Source organism: Aspergillus glaucus (genome assembly GCF_001890805.1).
Source record: "Aspergillus glaucus CBS 516.65 unplaced genomic scaffold ASPGLscaffold_12, whole genome shotgun sequence".
NCBI lineage: Eukaryota > Fungi > Ascomycota > Eurotiomycetes > Eurotiales > Aspergillaceae > Aspergillus > Aspergillus glaucus.
In genome coordinates this window covers 525,094-551,617 of record NW_019170464.1, presented here as the reverse complement: position 1 = coordinate 551,617, position 26,524 = coordinate 525,094, and the positions used below count along the sequence as shown (strand labels likewise).

Genomic DNA, 26,524 nt, shown 5'->3' with positions numbered 1-26,524 from the left:
TCGGCCCTCAAAACCGAAAAAGGAATTAACCAATGCCAAGACTTTCAGAGTGGAGAATGGGATCGGCAACGCCCCGTCATGTCAGATTTGGGCGAGGATTGGGTTGCTTATGATCGGCATGGCTGAGCCCCTCGAGCGTAGGAGGTAAGCTCGTGGCCAAGTTATTGCCGATTGATGGGGCATGACAAATTACGTCCTATGAAGCTTTTCTTGGCTCTCGGAAATTTTCCCGACTACAAAGCTTAGCTCGAATTAGGTGGGGCAGGAGAAGCCATGATGCAGCTGATTCGCCGACCCTTTCTATAAAAAGGGCGGAATTCGGAATGAGGTGGACCATAGAGGCTGAGTGCTCGAGTGCAGAAAGATAGAACCGCGTCCATAGAGGGTTAGATTGTGGCCAAGACTCGCTGATCCGCAAAGCCTCACTAATTGCGAGCAAGATGGACTGTTCATGGGCCCTTGATATTTCGCTCGACCAACAATTCTGACTTCGAATTTGGGAGCCGGAGCCGCCTGAGGAACTGGAATCAGAAATCTCATAAGAAGGTAAAGGGACCGTTTATCGAGTCTGCATCTATTCAGTCATCAAGGAAGATGCATTTTACGAGTCTTTTGCTCCTTCTTGGAGTGCCGTCCGTCTTGGCCAAATGCAGATGTGTACGTGATGTCACCTCTACTTGTATGGTCTGAACGTGCATAACAGAGGCCAAACTAACTTGTCAAATTCATACAGACCCCAACCGACGACTGCTGGCCCTCAGTTTCCAAGTGGAAGGGTCTCAACGGCACTGTTCACGGGCATCTAATCGCCAACGAACCCCTCGCCAAACCCTGTTACGATGGCCTTGGCAAGAATTCCACGCAGTGTCAGAAGATCAGCAAAATCTACCAGGATGCTTTCTTCTGGGAAGCATCTCCAATTGGATTCGCATATCCTGTTGTTGACACCTGTGCTCCGATCAATGGCTCGATAGCTGGAAGCCCAGTGTGCGATTTGGGTAGCGCGTCCGTCTACAGTGTCAACGCAACCAAGCCGGCCGACGTTGCAGCTGGTATCAAATTTGCCAAGGAAAACAATGTCTGACTGGTTATTAAGAACACCGGTCATGATGTCAGGGCACGGTAAGTGTTCCTTCTCATCTTTACTTGGCGGACAGACACTAACAAGTCCGCTCTGATAGATCCCAGGGATACGGCAGTCTGTCGATCTGGATGAAGCATATCAAGCCCGAGCTCCAGTTCCAGGAGAAGTATCAGCCGTCCAACAGTTCATGCCAGTCCAATTGGACCGGAAGTGCAATTGTTGTGGGAGCAGGATATATCTGGAACGAAGTATACACCTTTGCGGCCAAATATGACCACATTGCTGTTGGTGGTTCTTCCAAGGTAAATATCCAACTTCCTTGAATATACTTATGTTGCTAATCGCAAGCTTTTGACTGTCGGTGCTGTCGGAGGCTACCGTCAGGGAGGTGGTCACGGTCCTGCTAGCCACGATTTTGGACTGGCAGCAGACCAGGTTCTCGAATTCAAGGTTGTGCTCACATCAGGCGAGGTTGTTACCGCTAGTGCTTGCGAGCACATAGACCTCTTCACTGCCCTCCGTGGCGGTGGTGGTGGCACCTTTGGTGTTGTAGTATCAGCCACTATCAAAGTACACCCTACGCGTCCCGTTCTGAAGCATTCGTTGACTAGCGCAGCACCGAGCACTAACATGTCCGCTTTAATCAATGCCTCTGTGTCAGTTCTTTCTAAATACCCCATCCTCTCGGATGCAGGTTTCCTCCGGAAACGGACAGCTAAATCGAGTGCTTGGAACGAAATCTGCCTACAGTCACAATTTCGGGAAGATGCTTTCAAGGAATTCCTCTTCTTTCAACTCGTCTTCCGAAATTGAAGAGGCAAAGAGAGTCATAAATAAGCAGGTCGTTGAATTCCTTCGACCACTCAACGGGACCAAACTCTCTGTGATCTCGACATTTGAGAAGTATGATACGTTCCAGGATTACTTCGACGGTGGAAATCATGAGTCACCAGCATCAAACAATCCCAGTCCTGTCATGGTGTCGCGATTTTTTGATAAGAAGTCCTTGGTCAACAATCACAAGAGCCTCACGGCCATGTTCCAAGCAATCTTCTCTCAGAGTGCCTCTAAGATTCAGGCCGTCAAGCAGAAGTATGACCCCGATGGTGTGTTCTGGTGCTACCGTTGTGTTGGCTATGAGGGCTGGGAGGAGATCACAGGCCCGACACTCTACGGACCTCTGTGCCAGACGAAATAATTATGTCTGATTCTCACATCCGACATCATCTATGGTTGACTGCTTTCATTTGACTGTCTTTCTTTGATGGCTGTCCTCGCCGACACCATTGCACTGCCTACGTTACGGTCTGCAAGGTGGACAGTAGGCAATCAGACGGTGAATCATGTCCTGCTAGAGTGCCCATTGCACCAAGACGAGCGTGACTGGATGCGAAACGTCCTATCCGACCAGGGGATCGCTCTCCGTCGAGGGTCGGGTATTTCCACGCTTCCTTGGAGGCGGAAGCGGGGAATCCCTGGTCCCGATGCGGGACATACGACGGACAGATCGGAACTGTCTGTCTCCTAGCTAAACTACTCTGTACGGTGTTCAAAAACTAGTTAACTAGTTAGACTATATTTTAGTGCAAGGATTCTGCCGTTCGAAAAATCTAATTTTGGGTTATTGCAATTTGGCCGCTATGGCTTGCCGTGTTACTTATATAGCCTCGTGCAGTCCGGATAATCGACTCTCCGATTCTCCGATTCCCCGATCCCTGAGCTACCCGCTCTCTTCATTGATTATGAGCCCGAGCCTGCCTATTATCGACGTCTAACAAACGCAAGGCATCCTGGAGCTTCTATACTAACTAGCTTTACCGCTTATATAGACCGATCGATCAATACCAGACCGCGAGCCTTACTCTCGAGACCTTCCCATGCGATTATCGGCCAATAATCCGCTCGGCGAAGCCCATCGAGCCGTGAGAACGCTATAATGGTTGAAGAATCTGATATCACGGATAATCCTATGCCGCGATCAACGGAAAGAGCCCAACGATCGAATGTACGGCAAGAGGAAAGGAAACCGGTGAAAGAGAATGGAATCAAGATATCCCGGTTCTCAATAGATAAGCTGAATGAGGAAAACGCTCGATACTGGTTCCATACGATGGAGAAGCAGTTGAAGATCCAATTCTGCTGGCAAACAATCCGGTATTACTATGAAGTTGGAGGTACCAAGTACGCTTCAATCATAGGTGATGATATGGATTGGTTTAAAATCGATTTGAAAGCCGATTCAATCATTGAGCAGGGGCTCACGCCAGCGACTATCTTGGAAGTCAAGGACCAACCAAACGCAGGATCAAAGTGGGATTGCCTGAAAGAGATGTTCCAGAAGTCATCAGACACCAAGAAGGCTATGAAGTTGATGAAGATGGCCAATTGGACTTGGGATAACTCAAGGTTGAATGAGAAAGATGCTTTCCGAGAAATCAACCAATTGGGAGAGGAACTCATCGACATGAATGGCAGTGAATTGATCAGTGTCAGGAAACTGGTTGTACTATGGTATCTGCGTGGAGTAGGGGGCCAATACGCCACATTGAGAGACACCATAATGAGCTCAAACGCCACCTTGGACAAGGGATATGTCCTAGACCGGATCGAGGATCTTATGCAGATGAAAGGAGGATCTGCAGGGGAAAAAGGGTCACGAGCGTACAATGATGGCAAGCAGAAGAAAAAGAAAAAGAAGTCCAAGTGCTATGTGTGTGGCAAGGCCGGGCATTTCGCGAGGGAATGCCGGAACAAGCATGTGGATGTTGACAATGAGGATCAACAGAAGCCCAAGAGTCGACAAGAAGGTCAACGAGAAACGTCATCAACCAAGCAGAAGGATAGATTCGCCGGAGTGCAAAGCGGCGATGATGATGATGATGATGATGGTATGGATGAATTCAGCTCGTACACTGTAGAAAGATCGGGAATAGGCCGATTCACAAATGAAAGAGGAAATCGAGCAAGCAGCAATCCATCGGTATGGTGCTTTGTTAGCGGAGCGACGAGTATGTCCACAGGGAATAGGGATATCTTTGAGAAATTGGACCTGAAGAGCCGTGGAACCATAACTATCGCCAATGGGGTCCATATGCCTATTTTGGGCAGGGGAACAGTCAGATTCCGCCTGTCAAAAGGCTCGGAAGTCCGATTGGGTAACGTCATATATGTGCCGGGTTTGGCAGAGAATATATTGTCGTTAGAAGCGCTCCATATTGCGGGATATGAGTCAAGGGGCTCAATCAAAGAGTACACACTTCTGAAAAACGGCAAAGTGGTTGCCAAAGGACGGAGAATCGGAAAATCCACCTACTTGGACAAAGTTGCATATAAGGATGCTTTGTACATCAAATCAGAGCAAGTGAGGCGGACTGGCGAATACATCCAGGGACAGCCAGCCATTGGCAGGATGGCCAACAGGCAAATGGCAAGGAATGGGGCGCACTCCACCAACGTCGATTAAAAGATCGAACGAAAACGGGAACTCATCATCCACGACTTGGGCATCTTGGGAGGGGACGCTTTACCGGCTGCGTCAAAGCCCTGGATATGGATGAATTGAAAGTCAGTCAACGGGATAAGCTGCTGGGGGATGATTGCGAGATAACTATGCGTCAAAGCAAAGCAGGTGAAAAACCAGAGCCACGTACCAGTCCCTAGAGCAAGGAGACCGCTCCAACGTGTGTATATGGATTACTGGGGCCCATATGATGGAGGTATGGGCGAAGAAAGATACTACCTTTCACTGGTAGATGATTGTACGAGTCATTCATGGATTTTCATCAAGAAGAATCGGATATCTAGCTCAATGCAGAACACACTGGAGCTATGGCTTCGCCAGGTTGAGCGAGAAACTGGCAAGAGGCTATTGGTCATACGGACTGATAATCTTTTTCGTGTAAATCAAAGTTCTCCTCTATATAGCCTCGTGCAGTCCGGATTATCCACTCCCCGATTCCCCGATCCTAAGCTACCCGCTTCAACATCATCTATAAATAAGCCTTCCTTCCCTCACCTGTATCCAGTCTTTAACCAACTATTGTGACGGTGAACGGCTAATGACAAACTGCCAATTCTGGCAAACGCTGCCAACGGAGCAATATGAGCAAACGACGAGCCCTAGGCCTCCCACACGTAATCGCACGATGAGTAGATAGTTTTCCTTTGTCTTGCCAGACGGCTTCCTTTCCTCTTCTTTCTCTCTCCATATTCGATATTCTCGTCGTTAGGCTACCTAGTCTAGATATGAATATCATTCGTTTTATCTACTAATTACCGAGCCCGTGACAGGCTCCAAAACAGATACTTCACCACTTTAAAATTTCATGCTCTGTGACAAGGTAAATCCTTTTAACACAGCAAGAACCAACTACTTAATAGCAGATATATTCACTATGTCACTGTGTATTTTTATGCAGGACAATATCCTCACACACTTGACCCCTTCTTATATCAATTGAGACTCTCTAAGAATATCATCAACCTCTGAAGAGGTTTTTTGGTTCATGGATCATTGCTTGCTAAAATGCTGCCTGGATATCATATGTAAGACCCCATGCCTTATAGAAAGATAACGTAATCCACGGCCGTCCCGTCCACTTCCTCCGCGATTTTCCAATAATCATACTTCAACGCGTCATTTTATCACCACCATCATCTAAAATGCCCCTTTCTCAAGAAATTCGAATTCAAATGGCTATCAGCGCGTATAGAAGCAAAAAAATCCAATCAAAATCAAGGGCTGCAGCAGTTTTTGGAGTGCCAAAGACTACTTTCATTGATCGGCTCAATGGAATTCAACCACGCTCAGAAACACGCGCCAGTGGCCATAAATTGACCGCTGTTGAAGAGGAATCTCTTGTCAAACAACTTCTCAATGCAGATAAATGAGGCTTTTCAGTTCGGCCAGAGTTTCTACGTGGAATGGCACAGATTTTACTTCATGAACGTACACAAGATCCCACTGCAGTCCTTGGAGTCAACTGGGCCTCTTCCTTTATTAAACGCCGTACTGAACTATGTACAAGGTACAATCAAAGGATGACATACCAGCGTGTGAAGCAGGAGGACCCAAAGGTCTTAAAGCAATGGTTTGGGACTGTACATGATGCTATTAAAGAACATGGTATACATGAGGATGATATCTGGAATTTTGATGAGACTGGCTTCAAATGAATATGAATCTTCTTCTTCAACAGGAAATCAAGGTTCTATGGGCTGAAGGTGAACGTAAAATAAAGAAGAAGGCAAGGAAATGTGCTTCTCTAGGGAATGGTTTATTTATCTCTGTACAAGAAGGTCGTGAGCATATTCAGCAGCTTGGTACACAGCTTAATGAGCAGGTTGATGAGCCTACACCTGTGCCTCGTCAACGCGCTTCACCACGCTGTAGTGGCTGTAGGACTGTTGGACATACAATACGAAGCTGCCCTAGTAAATAGCTAGTTATTTTGTCTGTTATATATTTTAATTTAATGGTGTTAGTGGTTGCAAAGCTTCAAATTCGTGGTGGTAGCGGAGGAAGTGGACGGAACGGCCGTGGATTACGTTAGCTCTTCCCAGTTGACAAATTTCTAGAATTATGCAACCTGGGATCATTGAGTTTGTTATTGGTAAAGACTGAATGTGACGGCTTAACGCCTCAACGCCGCCTCAGTGGCTGATATCGACAAACGCCACCATGCAAGCAAAACAAAGAAAGCACTTAGCGCAGTCACAGAACCCATGGATAAAAACCCCTCTTTCCTGTAGATAGATTCCTTTCTCCTTTTCTCTCCAGATTCGATATTCTCGTCGATGGCTACACTAGTTTAGATAGGAATATCAATTCGTTATTATCTACTGGTCCGAGCCCGTGACAGTCAATGAATTGGTTGAGTCACAAGTATTCGAATTTCTCGAGCATCGTTTAAAAAAAAAAGTATTCATTCGCGTAATTGAAAATTATGAATATCAACTATGTGGGGTGTGAATAGCCGCAATATGCAATGAGCCGTTTATCATATTGGCTTATATATAAAATATATTTTGGCTTATCATAAGAAGTCTCCGTGGCGCAATCGGCTAGCGCGTCTGACTGTTAATCAGGAGGTTGGAAGTTCGAGCCTTCCCGGGGACGCTTTGTTTTTCTTTTCTCCATCACTTTCTTTTTTGTTCCATTTCCGCCCCTTCTTTCTTTCTTTCTTTCTTTCTTTTTATTTTTTATTTTTTTCTTGTATGATGGTGGCGTAATTATCATTCATTACTGGAATCCTTTCTTTTAAGATAAATGACTTTATCACATAGACAAAAGAACCAAAAGGTACCCTCGTGCAAGAAAGCCCGGATCCAAAATGGGAAATCGTAATTTTCTTTACAGGGATTGTATTTGCTCTTCGAAAAAGCCGCAAATATCATATAGGAAAGGGACTCGAGTCGTACGCACTGAGCATTCCAGTTCGTTGATTTGGACTGCGAGTGTATATCGAAATTGCTGTAGGGCGTCATCGAGTCTTTTTCGGCTATTGTTCGAAACCACGTGCATAGAGTAGCCCAGCAGGTCAATTCGCAGGCATGAAGTTTCAGAGAAGTAGCACTAAATTGATCTGCGTATGGTGGAGCATCGTGGCCTGATCCGACGTGAGATGTCATGTCATTAGCGGGGTGGGAGGATTATCAACCTTGCATATAGCGGCTGTCAATATGCTGAACTGTTCCTGGTCTAGGCTACCATAGCTTGAAATTGGTAAGCTAGTGGTTCTTATCTACATGCTGATTTTCTTAGCCGACCATGGAGGGTGCCCGGGTGAGCCTCGAACATACTGTATTATCCCCAGTTCCAAGCCATGCTTGTTTTCCCATATATCGCTCTTATTTGAATTTACCGCCCTTGAAGGATGCTGGAAACGTCAATCAAACAGTCGATGATGGTCATATTGCTTACGCCCCACCAGGCTGGCGCCGGTAATCCCTGTATAGCAACTAAGAAATCATTCTAGTCTTATTCTCGAACCCCCATGAGCTCCTTCTCGTTTCTTTAATTACACCACTTCTTTTCTTTAGTTGAAGCAATTAATTGGGATGAATAGTTGAGGCGGCGGTTATCGGCAGTTAGCCCTAATCGGATGCGATATGGAACACGGGGGCGCCCGTAAATAATTACTTATCTACCGTAAATTTGAACCTTTATTTTACTTTAATCTGCTTACAGGTATCGTAACGGAAACAAGAACAACATTGATGAAATTAATAGCCATAGCCTGGCCACGGGAGAGCAGGAGAATGCTCTATTATTATGTCTTTTTTTTTTTTTTTTTTTTTTCATTCCTTTTCTTCTGCTACGAGCTTGGTATCCTTCTGCGCCGCTTCTCTGCGTCCAATTATCGGTACTGTACGGAGTACCCGTCAACCAAGCAAACTATATCGTCAAGCCTCGTTATATTATGTCTGGAGCATTGTACTTGATGCAGTCAGCAGGATGCTAAAGCCCGAAGTCTCCGGATTGACTCGACTCGTTCTTCGTCCCGGAATGACAGCAAACGGCATCGGGTTTCGAACACAGCATGCGGCGCAGCTCCTATATGAGGCAATGCCAGGATATGTCGAGTGCTATCTCACCGGAAGGCTGCATTGTAAAATTGACTGGGCACAAGTATATTGGGCACGATGGTGAGGCATGGCAGACGGTGCTACACAGATGGGCCCTGACTTAACCGTTGATTGTATTCACTGCAATAACCCGTGGACTCTATCCCATTTTAGAGAGAGTATGAACAGCTTTATAATACATAAGTCTCTAAATCTATCAGCAGATATTTGGTCAGTCAAAGTCCCTGGAAGGGCACACGTACCGTAGCTGTCAGGAGAACAGCAACGAGCAAATAGTGCAAAACATCGATGTGCCTGAAGTCAAAGAGGCTGCGAAGAGCAGCGACAAAGTTTGTGAAATTCAATGTTCTACCAAAGCACTCAAACTATTTCACTTTACTAACTGCCGTAAACAGCTGCGGAAATTTTTCAAGAAGAGAATTCCGAGATCGGACAAGGGCAGCTAGTGATGGTTCTTACATAGTTTGGGTTGGGGATAGGGATCGCATACGGAGTAAATGGACAACTCTTTATCATTCACTATCCTCCCCCATTAGACTCGGTACTCCTTACTCAACACAAGAAACCGTCTTCCCTCTTTTTGACTCGGGTCCTACCCAAATCATGGACCATAACAAGTGCATTTAGTATGCCCAGCAAGTGGAAGAAGAGATTTGGCTCACCAAGATTAACGCCATCCGCCAAAATGGCCATCTCTGCGATTGGGTCACCACTTTCCATCCCCGGCAAATCCCCTGCCGCTTAAATTCTAATGCCCTAAACAGCTCATATAATCTCGGCCAAAATTTTCTTTTCGAGGATGGCACTGCGGGGTTGCTTCGTTTCCCCCGGATAATGGGCACTAACCCTGATTATGCTGACAAAAAGTTAACTATGGAGGTAGAAGCTGTTTCTCTAATTCGCGAGAGGGCGAGTATTCCTGTTTCGAATATCATTTCCTGGGGTCTTGCGGATAGCAACCCACTGGGCTTGGGGCCATTTATCCTGATGGAATTGATCGAGGGGGTGTGCTTAGGTAAAATATTCGTTGACGGCGAAGCGAGGCTACTCAAGGAGGATATCCCAGAAAGCGATATTGAATTCGTATACAGGCAGATGGCGAATATCATGTTACAGCTTTTTGACATTGATTTTGATCGAATCGGAAGCTTGCCCACGCCAAAAACGGGGTATTCTGTACCTATACGCTGACGTGGAATACACATGATATTATTCGGACCGGGGGGGGTCAATACTTTCAGTACGTCCAAAATTTTTTGATGGGTATCAAAGTCTGCTAATTGCTTTTCCTCAGGTGACCGGAGCCAGGGATTCTCAACCAATACAGAGTATTTCCAGTACACTATGGAGCAAGACTGGCAGCAGTTTCAACATCAACCAAAATCGGTCGTTGCAGAGCTGGTTGGGTACTCCAGATATGCGTCACTAAGTATAGTGCGTTCGTTATTGTCCCGATTTGTGAATACCGAATATGAGAAAGGTCCTTTCAAGCTCATCTGCAACGATTTCGGTCCAGCCAACATGATTGTCAGAAGCAGGGAAGACCTCATAATTGTCGGGGTCGTAGAACTCGAGTGGGTGTATGCTGGACCAGCCCAGTTGTTTGCCTCGGCTCCCTGGTGGCTTCTCCTTGACCGACCAATCAATCCAGAGTGGGATTTCAAAAGCAACGAGCCCCCCCCCCCAAGGTGACTGAGCGTTATTTCAACTGCCTCGACCTTTTCAGGAAAGTCCTAGCGGAAGAAGAGGCAAAAATCCCCAGATACCAAAAGAAAAGACAGGTCTCCAAGCTTGTACAATGGTCCCAGACCTCGGGGGCTATGTGGTTTCATATGCTTGTATCAAGTGAATGTTTCGATTCGTACACTTTCCCATGCATGCACCTGTGGCTAATGGTTGGTGATACTTGGTGGAGAGAACGCTTCAAAGAACTGCAGAAGAGAAAGAAGGTGAAAAATTTCGTGGCCTCTAAAATGAAGGGTCCGAATCAGTACGACAAACATGATGAAGAGCTCGAGCAACTCAAATCCTCCAAGGACAATTACCAGATGACAAGGGAGGAGTTTATTGCTGCCGCCAATAAAATCGTGCCTGCAACACCCATTTCTCCTCGTCGACCTTCCCTGTGCCAGAGAATCTGAAGCATATGGAGGGAGTTTTGGAAGCGATCGTGAATATTATACCCCGGTTGTCCTTGCCATTCAAATCCGTCAACTGTACGAGTTTCTTTCTTCCTGTTGATGTTGGTGCGGACCCATATCTGTCTTCTGGGTGATTGGCACCGATGTTTCCGTCTGCTGCGATTGACATGGGGATTTTGACGCGATTGCTGTTCTGGATATCATCTCGCCCGCTCTATAACCAGGGTGAAAGGAAAAGAAACGCGAACTACACATGTCTTGCATAGACCGGCTGTCGCTTGATTTGGGCTAGGAAGAGCCCGAGCTTTTTTCTTTCTTCTTTGTTCTTTATTTGTCTTTCGCCCACGAATGTAACTTAACACGAGTAGCTTTTAATACCGACTTGTCATTCAAGAGAATCTCAACTGCAATGAACGCAATGGATATCTACTCATCTGGTTTCAATTTACGGTACCAAGAACGCCGAGTCGCCGGGGCAAGCCAACTTCGTTCCCTCATTGCAGTGTGTACGTTTAGATTAGGGAATAGGACCTCCGGTGCTGGTCTTACGGCTTAGTGTGGGTTGGGGGGAAGTAGCATGTGCGGTGATTAGGATTTCAACCATTGCTATATATATTGACGGAGAAGTACTTAGTGAACTCGCCAAAACAGCCTAAACAACCTCCCTCCAAACAGTAAAACCGAATTCTCCCCAATCTTCTACGATATAATTACTCAATACATCACCCTACCCTCTTTAGCAAAAACAAAAGAACAAAAAGAAATGTATTCCAAGCTAAAAAAAAAAAAAATAAAATAAAAATAAAAAGCCATCCGAAGAACTCCACCCATAACTGCGGTGGTGGAAAGGCCTCAAGAGCAAAAAATGTGGACTCGCCGGGAATCGAACCCGGGACCTCCTCAATGCGAATGAGGAATTATACCACTAAACCACAAGCCCACTTGTTGTGATAGAAGCTATTAGGTAGTGAATTATATAGGTAAATACACTACTATACATAACTTCGCATGGAAGCGTCGCAACCACTCTTGTAGATATTTTCTTTTCCATGGAGTGGTTAGTACACTGTATCGACACTCCTCGCATAGTTAATATAATTAATTCATTCTGTAAGAATCGCTTATCGGCTGTCACCTGCTCTACATAGCACTTCGGAGTGTACTCTCCGTAGAGTACTTCCACTGTCTAGACCTTTATCAATAGCAATCGAGCAATTAGAAGAAAACACTAGCCACGGAGGACCAGCCTCACTGTATTCAGAAATACCTGTACGAAGATACGAGTGTGTAAATACACAACCGAGCACAAGCACGTACTATACAGAGCCCAGCCCACAACCCAGAAGAAGCACGGAAAACATACCCCAACCAGAATAAGCCTAAATCAACGTCATACACGATCCCCAACTATCGAACTATACCCGGCAGTAGTCCACTCTTACACGTGAAAGGGGGGTATAGATAAAGATTAAACTAAGCACTAATAACGCACACCGTACATAGTTCGGAGTACAAATACAGAGGGCTCGATATTAATTGCCACCGATATCTCGATGATCAGCACATCATGTTTCAGAACCCAATAGCCTCAAATCGCATGTCTCGTCTCATCTACGAACTAGGCTCGCCACGAGTTTCCAGATTGGCGGTGATCGATATGGGTTTCCTGCATCATAGCGTCAAAGCCCAGGAGATGAGCCTGAGGATTACTGTGTACGGTATATGTAGGTGCGATACCCCTGATGCTAGATTCAACGGTGATGGATGGGAGATCGGTGGCGAATTTGATGATACAGATACAGAGACAGAAACGTTGAAATAATCGTTTTCTAGCGAATGGTAGGGTGTGCGTTTGCATCACCCACATTAGAGTATGTATTACATAGAGGCACAGACTGTACAAAAAGTTCAGAATAAACACGTGACAAGAAACAAAAGCCTCCATATGTGCCAAAAACAAGACCCAACCGCTCCCAGTATATCCATATGCAAATCCAAAAAAGACAAAGAAGAGATAAAAGTATTGTCGGGATTGGACCAATCCCCAAAAGTTCAACAGAAGAAAGGAAGAGAAGGCCGCTCCAACAGACGAAAGAAAGACAAGAACAAAACACCAACAATATAATGCACAAGTAATGCTCCGATCACCGGACACTCGTATAAACTGACCCGCCAGAAAATAATATAGAAAGTAAAGAATAATTATAGCGAAGAAGAATCGAAATGTATTCCCACAATGGCCGGGCGATAGCACTTTTTTTTTTTTTTTTTTTTCGTTTCCATTTTCTCTTTTTGTGAGGTTGTCTATTCAAAAGTCGTTCGGCGTTTGATTGTTCGTAAAAGTGTATTGCTTCGGTGTTTGCGAGGGAAGCTGCTGAGCAACGAATCGGTGAGCTTCCTGCTGGTCAGGGAACTCCTGGATCATGAACTTCTCCTCTCCAGTCAAGGACATCGAAGGGGACATAGCTACATGGTCGCCAGCGTGCCCGCTTGCGTCGTAAGAGATCGGGGAGACTTCTGCGGGCTGCATATGGTAGGAAGGATCGGGCGAGGGAATGGTAGGCGCGTCACTCCAGCTGCGAGCCGTCAAAGGACCGGTTTCGCAAGGGGCCGAAGTGGCATAGTCAGGGAAGCTCGTATAGTGGGCGGGAGCGGACATAGGAGGCGCGGCGCTTTGGTACGGATACGATGACATCAGATCCACGGTCATGGGCGTAGCTGGGGGAGATGCGACATTGATCTGCATGGGCTGTGTGGTCGGGAAGAACTGGGCAGATGGCTGCGCAGACAGACAGTAGCTGTCGCTTGGCGATGTCGGAAGCAAGTGATGCATGTCTTCCGGAGTCAGCGGCGTCGGGGGAGCCAGAGCGTTGGTAGTGACAGTTGGCTGCAGCATAGATGCCATGTCTGCCTTGGACGAGTTCAAACCGGCTTCAGCAAATGTCGAGAAGTTGAGAGGCGACCGCTGAGCAGCAGATGCCTTGCGCACACCCGCATACCGCGAGTTGAGAGACTGGGCCGACTTGGACTGTCTGACACCGTGAGGACCACCATAGCCCGGCACCCGGGAGCTAGGCGACATGTTTGCGGCTGCTGACAGCATGGAGTGAGATTTCGAGGTTCCGATCGCAGCGGGCCTTGGCCTCTTTCTCCGGGCAGCCAGATCGAGTTCCTTGCCAGATTTGTCTGCTCGGTGTGTCAGCAGCGGCATGCCGCGTGATGGTGCCGTGGTGTGAATACCAATGCCTTCCATGTGGTGAGCAAGCTCTTCCGACGATGTTCGCCTTGTTAGCGAAGCCTCCGGTTGCAAGGGGTATTGCATGGCGGCGTCGTATGGCGACCCATCAGATGTGCGATGACCCATCCATTCTTCTTGGGCGTGGAATGGCTGACGTTGCGATCTATATACTTCGTCAGTATATCGCTATATACGATGGAAATAATATATGAGCATACCCGTATGACTCCTGAGAACCCCATCCGATCGAGTTATCCTTGGGAGCCTCCCATTCCAGCGGTGCATTGTAGCCGTGGCCGTTGCGCTTGTTGCTGCCGTTGTGTGTCGTGGCGGAAGTCGAGGTGGGAGAAACGGATTCTTCCATATTGTCAGTAATTGGTTGGTTATTCCCGTCATCTCCGCTGTAGGTATCACGGGCTGCAACGGCAGCATTCAAGGCCCTTTGTAAAGATGCGAAGGTCGCCTCACGGGCCGAATCACTTCTGGTCTTCTGATGCTTCGAACGGGATGACGAGGGAGCAGTCGATGATGTCTTGGTTCGCTCACCATTTGAAGCAGTTTCATTTGAAAGTTCTTGCTTGGGGGTCGAGATCTTGTCCGCCTCCTGTGTCGGGGTCCTGTCGCTTTCCTTCTGATCCGTGGGGTCCGACTTGGCTCGCGCAGCCTCCTCAGCTTCAGCCTTGGCTTTTTGCATGCGCTCGAATTCCTCCTGTCGCTTTTGCTGCTTGGCCTTTGCCCGTCGATTTTGGAACCAATTCTATATCCACATCATCAGTTTGAGTTCACTCTACCGTAATTAAAAGGCAAATACTGACAGCCACTCGAGGCAGACTCAGGTTTGTCTGAGCCGCCAATTGACGCTTGACGCCGCTGCTTGGCTTAGGGTGAGCCTGGAATTGAGCCTCCAGCGTCTCCACCTGTTCCTTTGTCAATCGAGGGCGGGAGAGGTTCTCTGCGTATTCCTCGTAGTCCATGATCGGCTGGTGGTAAAAGTCCATCATTTCGAACGGCGGCGGGTGAGTGTAGAGGTAACCATCCATGGGGTGAACCATGGACGGGTGAGCCATTGTCGGGTCGAAAGCCATGGGTTGGTCCATTGGGACCGCGGTATAAGGATAAGGATGGTGAATGTAATTCATTGTTGCGGTTGAAGAAGAGAAGATTGCATTGAACAATTGAGAAGAGGATATCCAGAGATTAGAGAAACGGTGAGATTGGTTGGCCGATGACGAGGCGTCGCAAAGAAGATATCGGTACCGATATAGGTATAGTATATAGTAATAGTTCAACACACAGAAAGAGAAAGAATGATACGAAGGAATGGAAGGTATGTCCGAGAGGAATCGAGACGATAGATATGTATAAAAAAGAACGAACTGGGGAAAGGGAATAGTTAAGAGAGCACTGTCAGAGAATGACTGAAAAGGAACGAACTAGGCCGATGGAGCCCACTGCTAAAAAAAAAAAAAAAAAAAAAAAAAAAAAGAAAAAAAAAAGCGAAGGAGTGTGTCTGATACCAAAAAGGAATGGAAAGGAGGTGAAGCCTCCAGTAACTCAAAAAAAAAAGAAAAAAGGACAGAATGAATGTCGGAGAAAAAGTGATAGAAAAAAAAAAAAAAGAAAAGGAAAAATACAATACCAGTAGGAAAAGAGAGTTGAGATGGAGTTGGGGGGGGGGGAAGAAGAAGCGAAAAGAGAGAAGAGGCTGAGAGAAGCGCTGTCCGGTGATTGGCCGCCGCAGCAGGGGAAAGAGGTGTGGAGGGCGTGTTTCTGATTGGTGGATCGTTGCTCGGAACGGGGGGTGCTCCACCGCGGCTTACGGGCTGTACCTGATACCTGTATCTGTACGTACCGCCATACCGTACCTGGCACTGTATTCTACTTTTCTATTTGTTATTTTTACCTAGATTTAATACTACTTGTATGTGTGAATTAACTATAATAGCCAGAGGAATTGAATACATGATTAAGATAAGTAGAAGTAAAGTACAGAAGACAATCGAATGTCACAATCACATGTGGTACAATATAATACGCCTCGGCGACGGTCGAGCCACCGAGTTCTGGCGAATGATCACAAAAGTGGACTGGCCGTGCTTCCGGCCGAGCGGTTCCAGTTCTAGGGGGTGGCGGTTGGGCAGCAGCGGTGACAGTACGTTACAGTATGCTGGTTATTGTACAGATACAGGTACAGAGTATTAGACAGCTGGATAAGCAGTAAGGAAGACTGTAGATAGCTCGTGCTGAGTATATACATCGTACTCCGTATGTACGGGGTAGTACTCTGTAGTCCTCCGCGGGGGTACCGAGATAGTAAGGGCTAGTCAGCCCATTGCGCCGCAGTCCCACCGTGATCAGATTACAGCACGGAATACAAACACAGACTGTGGATTGCGAAGAGATACATGCAACCATGCCGAGTCAATTGGCAGGAACAGGGACAGGGATGAAAGGCAAAAAATCGCAGGCTAACGGCCAAATAAGCATATCGAGTGCCGGGAACTGACACCACTTGACAGTCGCTTCTCAAATCACATCATAACCCATGAGTTCTCATGCTTTCCACTGACTCAGCTGGGGGTTGTCTATTTCGTCAGTTCCTGCATTAGCGCCATGTTATGTTGTCAGAGTCACTGTTCATCGAGATGTGATAATCTGGTTCAGGGGGATCCATGTGTAGATCGATGGAATTGTAGATTCATCTTCTACACATAAAGTGATAGTATGTAGTATGTAGGTGTATATTCCTTCTTGATGAAGAACAGATACAAGTACCAGTACCATGAATACTCTGTACTTTACTCCGGAGTACATACGGAGTACAAGTATTGGACAAGTCACGGGAATCGGGCTCCATCGAACCTGATTTGCCAAGACCTGCTGCATCCTGGATCGGTGGTACATATTCCTAAAATGGTTTAGTCTCAGCGGACCGTATTCCAAGGTCCCATTCCGCTGTTTTTTTTTTTTTTTTCTTCCCTTTTCTTTTCCGACTGCCCCGATTTCTCCCTTCTTCCTGTGTTCTTCGTTTCTTCAGATGCCGTCAAGATGCGCGGTTCGCGGTATTGTACGCTAGTATTCACCGTGTATTGATTTCAGTACAGTACTGTACTAAATCCTACCGGGGACCTCCCTTCCGATGAACTATCCGAGGCCCCGGCACTGAACTATGTGTAAGCGAGATTCGGATTGCTATTTCCGCCTTCCCTGCCGCTTCTACTCCCCAAGCACAGATCTCCATCTGTCTGGGTTGGCAGCATTGCTCGCAGACCTGTGAATAATAAAAAAGGGCAAGTGACAAAACAGAAAACAAAAAGAAAAAGCGAAAGCGTGGCAGCAGTCAGCCAAGACCCGCTAACATCAATAGTCAACAGATCCCGTCGATCCCGGGATCTGGGTGACTGTATTGGTACAGAGTACAGAGTACAGAGTACACTCCTGTAATTGCTCCCAGGTTGCCGGGTCGCCCGCCAGAGGGACAGACAACCCACTCCCGGACGATCCCCCGGTCACGAGGTTGATTGATTTCCAAGAATCGCTGACTGCAGCGATCCAGCCATTCATCGCTGCGATTTCAAGTGAGGGGTTCTTTTTCTTTGATACTAGCTATCGGACGAGTAGCGCTCAGGCGCGTTACAGGATAGGGTTTTTTTTCTTTCTTTCTTGGTCTTTGTCTGAATGATGAAACTGCAGGGACTAAAACTGACAGGCTCCTTCTTAATTTGAACATCCCGAGGCCTATCTTTTGACAAGTATCAAACGCTCCCCAGCATTATTCAAAGTCCGATAGCGGCCTTGTTCCTGACCTGAACCTCATCCTGGTCCAAGCAGTAGTGTAGTGGTCCGGGTTTTGCGGGAAATAATAATCCAGATAGTACTACTACCCAGCTAGCATTGACTCCGGTTGCTCCGAATGCTCTGTAGATCCAAGATAGGGACTAGAGAGTGGTTCTCCATAGTAATCATTACGCCGATGACGCCGGTGATAGTGATTGTGACAATCAATCGGCTTCTGTTTGGCCATTGACGTGATGGGAGATGAATTGGAGAATGGAGAACTTTTTTTTTTTTTTTTTTTTTTTTTTTTTTTCTCTCAAGCCGAGGGAGAGCCGAACTTGGTGTGGTGGGGTTAGGGGTATGTAGGACTCTCTGACAGGCAGAACTTTTTGATTACTTTTTGGAGAACCGCTGGCTGAAGTTGAATGATGTACACTGGATCCGCTCACGTGTGTACCCTGTCTAGTGTGGGTTCGCGTAACCAAATGGGGCCTGAATTTGACATTTCCCTCACATCAATGATCGTCTATGTATCTCGGCAGCTTGATGGGGCAGAGCATTACTCCTTCGAGATAGTTCTGATGCCAGTACACAGCGCCGGTACCTTGTCAACATCATAGTTTGAGATGCTTTTTACACTGATATACACTGATAGGAGATTCACGCTTCAGGAGGATCCGCAGTGAATCCGCACGGATCGCTTCCCGTTCCTAGAAACTATTGAACCGGAACCAGACGCTGGGCCGTTGCTGTCCTGATGAAAAATGAAAGGGCAAGAACAAGGACAGTATTATTGGAGCTTGAGTAAGAGAAATTCCCCGAAGATCAGCTAATTCCCTCACGGTGATGCTGCGGAGTACAGAAGTAAAGTGATGAGACAGTACTCCATACTAGACGGCGGCATCTGATTTGAATTGTATGCCCCATGCACTAGCAACTTGTCGCCGGGCATAAGGTTTACCGGAACTGTACGATGTGCCATTCCATCCTCTTGGGTTTTGGAGTTCAGAGTTTTACAGTTCTATGGATTCATTCAGGGGCTGAAATTGATGCCTGTGTACTATTTACCGAACAGGGAAAGACGGTGGCGGTGCAACTACATCTCAGCCGCAGTCTCCGCTTCAGCCACAGCCACAGTACCCTCTCATGCAGGGAATTTGTCATGGCGGCTGCAAGATGCAACCCTCCAACAGACAACGGACACCATGTACTTGGACGAGAATAGAATGACGGTGTGTGTGTGCGTGATGAACATCTGTACGTTTGCGCTGGTCACATTTCTGCTGCCTGACCTGACTTCTGACTTTCGGTAGGATTGTCGCTGCGTGACAGCTGAGTGTTCTTCTCTTGCTGTACTCTGTACCGTACCCCGAGACAAATCTGACAAAAAAAAAAAAAAAAAAAAAAAAAAAAACAAAAGAAAGGAATAAAATGACTGATCGAGGAAGATAAGAAGAAAAAAATAAAGGAGTAGAAAAAAAAAAAAAAAAAAAAAAAAAAAAAACCATGCACGGTACTTACTACCGTGCATATCCGCCATCCCTTACATCCTTCAAGCCCAGATGCAGCGATGCAGCAGTGCAGTGAGTCTGTGACAAGACCGCCCGGCTGAAAGACCCGATGCGCAATTGTTACCAATTGGTCTTGTCGAGTGCTTAACCACTGTCCTGAGGCTTCTTTCTAGCCGCTGCAGAGTACTACGTTCTGACTCGTATGCATTATGTGGATTGTGGTGGATTGTGGTGGTGCCATCCCCAACCAAACCAAATCAGGTGGAATCGAGTCCTCTACAGCTACTCGTGTGCACGGATCGCGGTCTTATGGTTGGCTTACAGGTTCGTACATACGAGCGTACTTGTACTTGCCAGATACATCATACCGTACGATACAGGCACCTGCACCGCACCTGCTCATGCCCACCCACTCGCCTAACCGTTTCAAGGCGAGGCACCTCGGCTCTGCAGGTGAGGTAGTAGTAGCAGTAGCAGTCACATCTGTCCTGTCCTGCAGGAAACCTTGGTCGATATCGGCGGGGAAGATAGGCTTTTTGGTGAAGTCAAGGTGGCAATACTACTCCCTTTCGGAGAGTGGCCAGTTACCCCCTCTGTATCGTCTCGAGTCCGCTGATAGTGTTTATGTTCCCTGAACAACCGGATGGGGGCCGTACCACCGTAGTCTTCTCAATTGAAGTAAACTACTCGTATACCTACAGCTACAGCGTAGCGTAGCCAGCAAGGCTCACCGCCGCATTGCTTTACATGCTGATAATTGGAACTTGAAATCTGGATAAAATCCCCGGCTGCCTTGATTCGAAGCAAAAGATGCTCGTCTTCCCGTCGATAGTGCAGTGCACTGACAGCAGCAACGGCAACAACCCGTTTGCCATATGGGATCCCATGCGTTGTACAGATGGTATGGTAGAGTTCTATATCTATCCCCAGCATGAGATGTTGGCTTTATCGGTCGGTAAATAACGGTACGAGGACACAGGGCATGGTCCTGACTCGATTCGATCGTAATTTGTTGGGCGTTGATCGCCTTTTCCAAGGGTGGCCTTAGGTACTTGTATATCATGCAAGGTAGATACATGCATATGTACATGTCACATCGTTTGACCCTATCTACAGAACGAAGGATCCAGAGCTTCACCTTCTGTTCCATGGATCGTGGAAGCCGCCTTACTTACCGCTCATGTCTTCCGTACTCCGTACTCTGAATCGAATGCCTATTGAAGCGCATCCCGAATCTCCAACGTCACCCTTCCCCCCTCAACACCCTTAACCTCAACACTCTCCAAATCCTTCACAATCCAATCCGCCCCAGCATCCCGCAACTGACCCAGCGTATGCGTCGACGCAAGCGCAAGCACCTTAAACCCCGCCGCCTTCCCAGCCTTAATCCCCGACGGCGCATCTTCCAGCACCACAATCGAGTCCGATCCCGGGTTCTCAAGGCCCAGCTTCTCACGACCAAGTAGGTAGCAGCGGGGGTCGGGCTTTCCCAATCCAACGTCCTCTGCGACGACAAGGACGCGCGGGTGTGCGAGGCCAAGAACACCAAGCCAGCCGTCGACCAGCGCGCGGGTGCCGGAGGTTACGACGCCCCAGTTTGCGCGGGAGGATTCGAGGGCGGAGAGGAGAGCGCGGGCACCGGGGATTTCGATGGCGTCGGAGCCGTATTCTTGGGGGATGCGGCCTTCGACGTAGCTGACGTCTTCAAACAGGCTATCAGTATCTGCTTGCTCCCTCCCTCTCTTGCGGTATGTTAATCAGACAGGTAACGTACACTCCCAATTGGCCTTGCTCTTATCATACAGTGCCAATGTATCGATACTCCTTCGTCCGTGGGACGTAGCCAGGATGGCTTTTGGGTCTACGCCCAGTTCATTTCCGATTCTGTAAGAAATCCGTATAAACACATGACTCTTATTCTGCGGTGATCTGCGGGACGAACTTGTGCCAGTGCTTGACGATTGCTAGCGCAGGTTAGCTATGAGTGTAACATATGTAAAAGAATAGCGCACCATCTGTTGAGTCAACGATTGTGCCGTCGAAGTCGGAGAGCACTCCGTCGAAGGTGTGAATTTGCGGAGGGGCTGAGAAGGATCCTTCGGTCATGGTGGTGGTATGCGATAAAGATCAAATCTAGCGGTATAGGGTATCTAATAAGTCAAGACAAGAGAATCTCTATGCAACAAACAGAAAGAAAAAAAAAAAAAAAAAAAAAAAAGCCGTACAATCGATCACCAAATCTGTAGAACGGATGGCGGGGAGATATCGGAGATCGGCCAAAGTTTTCCCGTTTATCTTAGCGTTGCCTGTTTCGTCGATATCAACGTCTTGTGTCATTTTCTTTTGTCCAGTTTACTGTCAGCTACAGTCTACAGGTATCTACAATGATAACAACGATATCTCGGAGGTGAAGAGGAAGAACTCCGAGTAAGAAAACTATTGACCAAGGCCTATTATAGACAAATGCATTGCGCCTTATCTCCGCTGCCGAGCGAGTTTAGACTTATTCCAAAGGAACTTCGACTACTAAAACACCACCATTAAGGAGCCAACCACAACAGCCACAACGAGAGACACCACACCAAACCATCTATTCCCACGGACCGCAACAGCCCTAATTCCGCCAGCAGCAGCACCCTCAGACGTGGAGGACGCGGCAGCAGTACCACCTCCAGTAGGGCTAGAAGTGACCGTGCCAGTCCCAACCAATCCACCAGCCTGACTGATAAGCGACTTACAGTCACCCGACTGGCCTTTAGGCGATTGAAATCTCGCTGCTCCGTTGAAATCGCACGCCGACTTTCTCTTCTTCTGGCCCTCGTAGTAGCGCTTGAACGCCTGAGATAGCTGGTCCTTGCTGGCGCAGATGCTGTAGGCGCCATACTCTCCCGTGGTTGCGTTGTGAGAAATGCCGTCACAGATGTGCACGCCGTATCCGCAGACTTCCCCGAAGAGTTCGCCGTACTACTCAGCGTCTATTCTGTCGTTGACAACGCAGGATAGACTGGATACCATACAGGAGCAAAGCTTTGAGTTGGGGGTAGGGGGCAAGGGGCTTGCCTGTGCGAGCCAGGTGTCGTCAACGGTGGGACATGCGCGCGGGGTGCTGGTTGGGGTGTAGCTGACGCTGTTGACTCCAATGGGAGTGGCACTCTGGATCTCCTTGGAGTAGTAGCTGAAGTCAACCTCGGGGGTGACAGAGTTGCTGTCAACGGAGACGAGGCCGTAGTCGTTATCGGTTTCGAAGTACATGTAGACGATGCCGCCGCTCCAAACGTCATTCATCTGAGGGTCGAATAGCACGGGGACGTCGCTGAATTTGCGGGGCTTCACGGTGTTGCAGCCGTACTCGGAGAAGAAGACTGGGATGGAGTAGTTGTGGTACTCGTCGGTGCGGTCCTCATAGCCAGATGTTTGGTACGTCTGGTCGCCGCACCACTCGTAGATGTTGAAGCCGAAAAAATCAAGTGCGGTTGACTGGTCCCCGCAGTTCAGATAATCGGACAGCGGCATGTGAATATCTTCCTGGTCAGTGGTTGCATACCCAATACCCAAAAACTCTCTGTACCCTTTCTGCTTGATATACGATTTCATATCCCTCGCCGCAGCCCTTACAAACACAGCAGTATTGGTCTGGTTCACCTGATTGGCAACCTCATTGCCAACGAAGAAACCAATGACATTATCATACTTCTGGAACGCGTCGACTATAGCAGTATACCGCTCGTACTGCGCGACCGTCCAGTCCGGCGAGTTGGCTTCGATCGAAACAGCGGGGGACGACAGATCGGTTATGACATAGATGCCTGCATCGGCTAGCTTCCGCATACATGCATCGTGGTTCGCTGATAGATCGACGGTGTACGTCCGGATGACATTTGTCCGCAGCTCTGTTAGATAGGGGATGTCGCGCTCGCAATTGGAGACATTGGAGAGAGGGTCTGTGTAGCTGGTGTCACTTGTTTGGCCTGTGCCCCCGGCTCCTCCGCCGTTGTAGTCCTCTAGTGTTGGTCAGTATTTATGGCGCGGAGAGCGAGCAGAGAATATTACCTTGGTAGGCTATTCCATGGATGCAATTGACCACAGTCAGTAATTGTCTTTTTGGAGAACTTGGCAAGACTCACAATTCAGTGCCATTGTTGGAGTAGAAGAACTTGGAGCTCTGGAGGATGACACAGTTAGTAGATGGGTCTCTCAAGCAAGGTAGAGAGTACTTGCTTTGGTTTCAATGGTTGGGACACTGGCGACAGCATACCCTGACAACAGAGATATTCCAGCCAAGGTAGAGACGCGCATTTTGATGCAATGACTACGGTCCTGTAGAGAACGAATGTGTCGCGAGGACCAGAAGCAAGCTCAAGCGAATCAGTCTCTTGAAATGGACCAAGCAGAAGAAAGAAATAGGAGCCTAAAAGAAGCAGAGAGATAAGTGAGGCTGCCTGGTATTTCGGAGGCAAGTATCCCGTTAAGCCGTATTTCCCGACCCTAGTCAATTGCTCTGTAGCCGACGGTCAGTGGCCCAGCCCCAAGTACCCAGTGAGTGTTGAGTGGATTAGCGCTTGATGCTGCGGATAGCGGATACAGGATCTATAGCCGGTTGACTCCGAGATTGGAATTTGAGGCATATCGACTGTTTGATCGATAGTTCGCTTCCTGATCGTATGGGAAAGCATACGGTGTTGCGGCACAAAAATGCTTACATTGTACTAGTAAGCTTGGTATGATGTTGAGCAAGACTGCCTAGTAATTGATATGATAGAGCTGAGGACTTGGGTACTCAAACATAAGGCACATTTTTCTTACTACAGCAAATTTGAAGCTACACAAAATGGGCATACATGGCGCCTCCGCAAGAGCTTCATCCTCACGTACAAGTCGAGCAACAAAGGACGAAGGTGCTAGCTCGGCTATGTCTCCCAGTGTGGTCAAGCATTGTAATGGGCTCGTGGAGTCAAATATCTGGGGGGGGGGGATCTCGATAGATCCGGTAGACTCCGAGATCAGAGATCAGGGTATCCAACGGCGATTTGCAGGTTGATCACTTTGCTGATCAGCTGTTTATGTAGACCTTCCGAGCATGAACTGTTCTTCTGAGGACAATCAGTCGCAATGCAATAATTTACGCTCAATGTGTTCGTTTAATTCGCTGATGTGACCTGATAATGGAGTGACTAAAACTGCCTCTGCTCGGCCTAGTTCCGTGGAGGTCATGTGCTGCTAGGATCTAATGTACCTGTAGACTAAGCAAAATGCAATTCTAAGCCCCGCTTTGAGGCGTCCTAGTGAAAGTTCCTTGGAAAAGGATCCGTACTTATCAAGGGTCCTCCTGTGGGATGTCCGGAAGGGGCTGGTATAGTTCTTTACTACTTGATTTGTTAGACTATATATTCAGTCTTGCTGTAAACTTGACATCTGTTGCAAGGAAATACTTCAGCTATATGGAAGGGGAAGATCTCTAAATTAGAGTCCTATTTTTTTTTTTTTTTTTTTTTTTATCAACGTAGCTTTCAGGCACGTCGCCTCAGATTTGCCGAGCGGCAATTGCCGATTCTCACTTCCTGACTATTCCTACTAGTTAGATAAAGTAATAACATTCCATTCATATGGGGTTCCAATTCCGCTGTCATCTCTCCTCGACAAGCCTTGTCAAGAAAGAGTCATGACCAGGCGAGACCCTTTTGCAGTTCTACCAGGGCCGGTCCTGGGGATGATACTTGTGGGCTTGGAGGACCTTGCATCTCTTCATAGACTCTGTTCTCAATCGCCCACCATTTTCTCTTTACTCCATGAACATGGCACCGCAACACGAATTATCGAGGCAATAATGAGTATCAGCGTGCCACAACAAACCCAGGTCTTGATTCGAAAATTTGCGTTTCTACGATGGAATATCCGGTCCATGTCAGGTCTCAATGCTTTCATTGAATAATACATCAAAAACGACAACGATTACGATCGTTTACCTCGCGAGCTGCCTACGCCCATAGTATGCGATATCCTGGCCGCGGCAGCAACCATCCGATATCTAGCCCATGCCGGTATGCATGAGATGATCAATCGCTGCATGTCTCTGGAGTTGTTACGTATGCAGAACCCAAGGAGATATATTCGCAATCCACATCGTACGCCATCATTGTGGACCTCAGAATACTTCCCTGTCCCAAAGCCACCTCGAGAACAATGCCAGCAGATTGATGTTGGGCCGCCGTCCACAATTGAGGAGCAACGAGCCATTCGTGCTCTTTGGCAACTTTTCCTGATATGGGAGCTACACAGTGCCGTTAGTGAGCCAAATTCTCGCTGGGACTGGGCCCCCAATGAGTTTCATCAGTTGCAAGACTTACATTTTGATGAAATCTGGAAGCACTCTCTGCCAAATAAAACCCGGGAGCAAATTAAGACCATGGCTGATTGTAGCTGTCTCTTTCCTGCTCTATCCTCCCCGATGGAAAAATACCGAGCTGCCAGATCCCTCGCGCGCAGTGAGCAATGGCGTTGTCAATACGACTTCCCCCATCCTGCTATACCCGATCTTGATAATGATATGGAGTTTGACATCGGTGCTCCAGGATATCGCTTTGTGCTTGGTGATCTTTCTGGATGGTACACATCACCCGCCCGGTATGTGGAGTTTCGTGTCTATCGTCGTTTTGGTTTTGCAATTTGGGATTATAAGCGGATGGAAGGGCTCGGACTTCTGTATCAAGAGTCAGATGGTCCTCGGATGCCCCAGAGCCCCAGGGGGGAACCAGATCTGTATGTCCGATGGGAAAGTATTTTGAGTGAGGATGATTTGGAGGAAATCGAGCGCAAAAGGAAGCATTTCTGGCCAGGCAGAGAAAAGGTCAAAATGGAACTTCCATGGTAATAAAAGAAGGACTAAGACACTTTATAAGTGAATATATTCTATATTCCAAACCACAACAAGCTATACCCTCGGTAGTGAAATCAAGATGCACATCGTACTTCCTCTCTCCAAATGCAGTATGTATAGCGCCCTTCCACTAGTTTGGTTGTCGCGCTGGCATACCTCGTTTCTCGAGAAGCCCATTGACTAGGACGGTAGTATAAAGTCGTCAATCGTGAATGTCATTGTTGATGCTCTCACCGGAGTCTAATGGATTGCTCGACTTCAACAAGCTGATGGATGAAATGGCTTTAAGTTCTAATTGTGCTTTGTGGCTAA

At 47.5% G+C, this 26,524-nt stretch overlaps 9 protein-coding genes and 2 non-coding genes across 11 annotated transcripts; 5 read left to right on the top strand and 6 right to left on the bottom strand.

The window, feature by feature from the left end:
- Positions 1 to 594: 594 nt before the first annotated feature.
- Positions 595 to 2,707, top strand: ASPGLDRAFT_58629 (uncharacterized protein; the record flags this gene model as incomplete). Its single annotated transcript, XM_022548326.1, has 6 exons — positions 595 to 657; positions 734 to 1,042; positions 1,097 to 1,122; positions 1,182 to 1,386; positions 1,433 to 1,654; positions 1,746 to 2,707. 6 exons carry the CDS (start codon positions 595 to 597, stop codon positions 2,280 to 2,282), a joined length of 1,362 nt encoding a protein of 453 aa, XP_022400227.1. The 3' UTR covers positions 2,283 to 2,707.
- On the top strand, positions 2,309 to 2,628 carry ASPGLDRAFT_48081 (uncharacterized protein). The gene has a single exon (XM_022546821.1). The coding sequence runs from the start codon at positions 2,349 to 2,351 to the stop codon at positions 2,610 to 2,612; it is 264 nt and encodes an 87-aa protein (XP_022400228.1). The 5' UTR covers positions 2,309 to 2,348; the 3' UTR covers positions 2,613 to 2,628.
- Positions 2,708 to 7,128: 4,421 nt separating the features above from the next.
- ASPGLDRAFT_t102 lies at positions 7,129 to 7,202 on the top strand. The gene has a single exon. It is a non-coding gene; the product is annotated as a tRNA-Asn (tRNA).
- Positions 7,203 to 7,853: 651 nt separating this feature from the next.
- Positions 7,854 to 10,812, top strand: ASPGLDRAFT_67151 (uncharacterized protein; the record flags this gene model as incomplete). Its single annotated transcript, XM_022549098.1, has 4 exons — positions 7,854 to 7,868; positions 9,299 to 9,840; positions 9,976 to 10,359; positions 10,398 to 10,812. The coding sequence occupies 4 exons, from the start codon at positions 7,854 to 7,856 to the stop codon at positions 10,810 to 10,812; spliced, it is 1,356 nt and encodes a 451-aa protein (XP_022400226.1).
- An 868-nt stretch (positions 10,813 to 11,680) lies between these two features.
- ASPGLDRAFT_t98 lies at positions 11,681 to 11,752 on the bottom strand. Its single transcript has one exon. It is a non-coding gene; the product is annotated as a tRNA-Ala (tRNA).
- A 1,334-nt stretch (positions 11,753 to 13,086) lies between these two features.
- ASPGLDRAFT_74934 (uncharacterized protein) lies at positions 13,087 to 15,502 on the bottom strand. Its single transcript, XM_022549762.1, has 3 exons — positions 14,866 to 15,502; positions 14,269 to 14,807; positions 13,087 to 14,213 (listed from the first exon to the last, which is right to left on the bottom strand). The coding sequence occupies exons 1-3, from the start codon at positions 15,187 to 15,189 to the stop codon at positions 13,121 to 13,123; spliced, it is 1,956 nt and encodes a 651-aa protein (XP_022400225.1). The 5' UTR covers positions 15,190 to 15,502; the 3' UTR covers positions 13,087 to 13,120.
- A 658-nt stretch (positions 15,503 to 16,160) lies between these two features.
- Positions 16,161 to 16,616, bottom strand: ASPGLDRAFT_410632 (uncharacterized protein). The gene has a single exon (XM_022545329.1). The coding sequence runs from the start codon at positions 16,463 to 16,465 to the stop codon at positions 16,208 to 16,210; it is 258 nt and encodes an 85-aa protein (XP_022400224.1). The 5' UTR covers positions 16,466 to 16,616; the 3' UTR covers positions 16,161 to 16,207.
- Positions 16,617 to 18,709: 2,093 nt separating this feature from the next.
- ASPGLDRAFT_410553 (uncharacterized protein) lies at positions 18,710 to 19,457 on the bottom strand. The gene has a single exon (XM_022545327.1). The coding sequence runs from the start codon at positions 19,365 to 19,367 to the stop codon at positions 18,972 to 18,974; it is 396 nt and encodes a 131-aa protein (XP_022400223.1). The 5' UTR covers positions 19,368 to 19,457; the 3' UTR covers positions 18,710 to 18,971.
- A 1,015-nt stretch (positions 19,458 to 20,472) lies between these two features.
- On the bottom strand, positions 20,473 to 21,526 carry ASPGLDRAFT_48074 (HAD family hydrolase). Its single transcript, XM_022546820.1, has 4 exons — positions 21,351 to 21,526; positions 21,281 to 21,302; positions 21,113 to 21,222; positions 20,473 to 21,040 (listed from the first exon to the last, which is right to left on the bottom strand). Exons 1-4 carry the CDS (start codon positions 21,442 to 21,444, stop codon positions 20,553 to 20,555), a joined length of 714 nt encoding a protein of 237 aa, XP_022400222.1. The 5' UTR covers positions 21,445 to 21,526; the 3' UTR covers positions 20,473 to 20,552.
- A 338-nt stretch (positions 21,527 to 21,864) lies between these two features.
- On the bottom strand, positions 21,865 to 23,634 carry ASPGLDRAFT_74931 (glycoside hydrolase family 72 protein; the record flags this gene model as incomplete). Its single annotated transcript, XM_022549761.1, has 3 exons — positions 21,865 to 22,280; positions 22,356 to 23,339; positions 23,553 to 23,634. 3 exons carry the CDS (start codon positions 23,632 to 23,634, stop codon positions 21,865 to 21,867), a joined length of 1,482 nt encoding a protein of 493 aa, XP_022400221.1.
- A 1,363-nt stretch (positions 23,635 to 24,997) lies between these two features.
- On the top strand, positions 24,998 to 26,206 carry ASPGLDRAFT_67146 (uncharacterized protein; the record flags this gene model as incomplete). Its single annotated transcript, XM_022549097.1, has 2 exons — positions 24,998 to 25,244; positions 25,326 to 26,206. The coding sequence occupies 2 exons, from the start codon at positions 24,998 to 25,000 to the stop codon at positions 26,204 to 26,206; spliced, it is 1,128 nt and encodes a 375-aa protein (XP_022400220.1).
- Between the last annotated feature and the right edge of the window lie 318 nt (positions 26,207 to 26,524).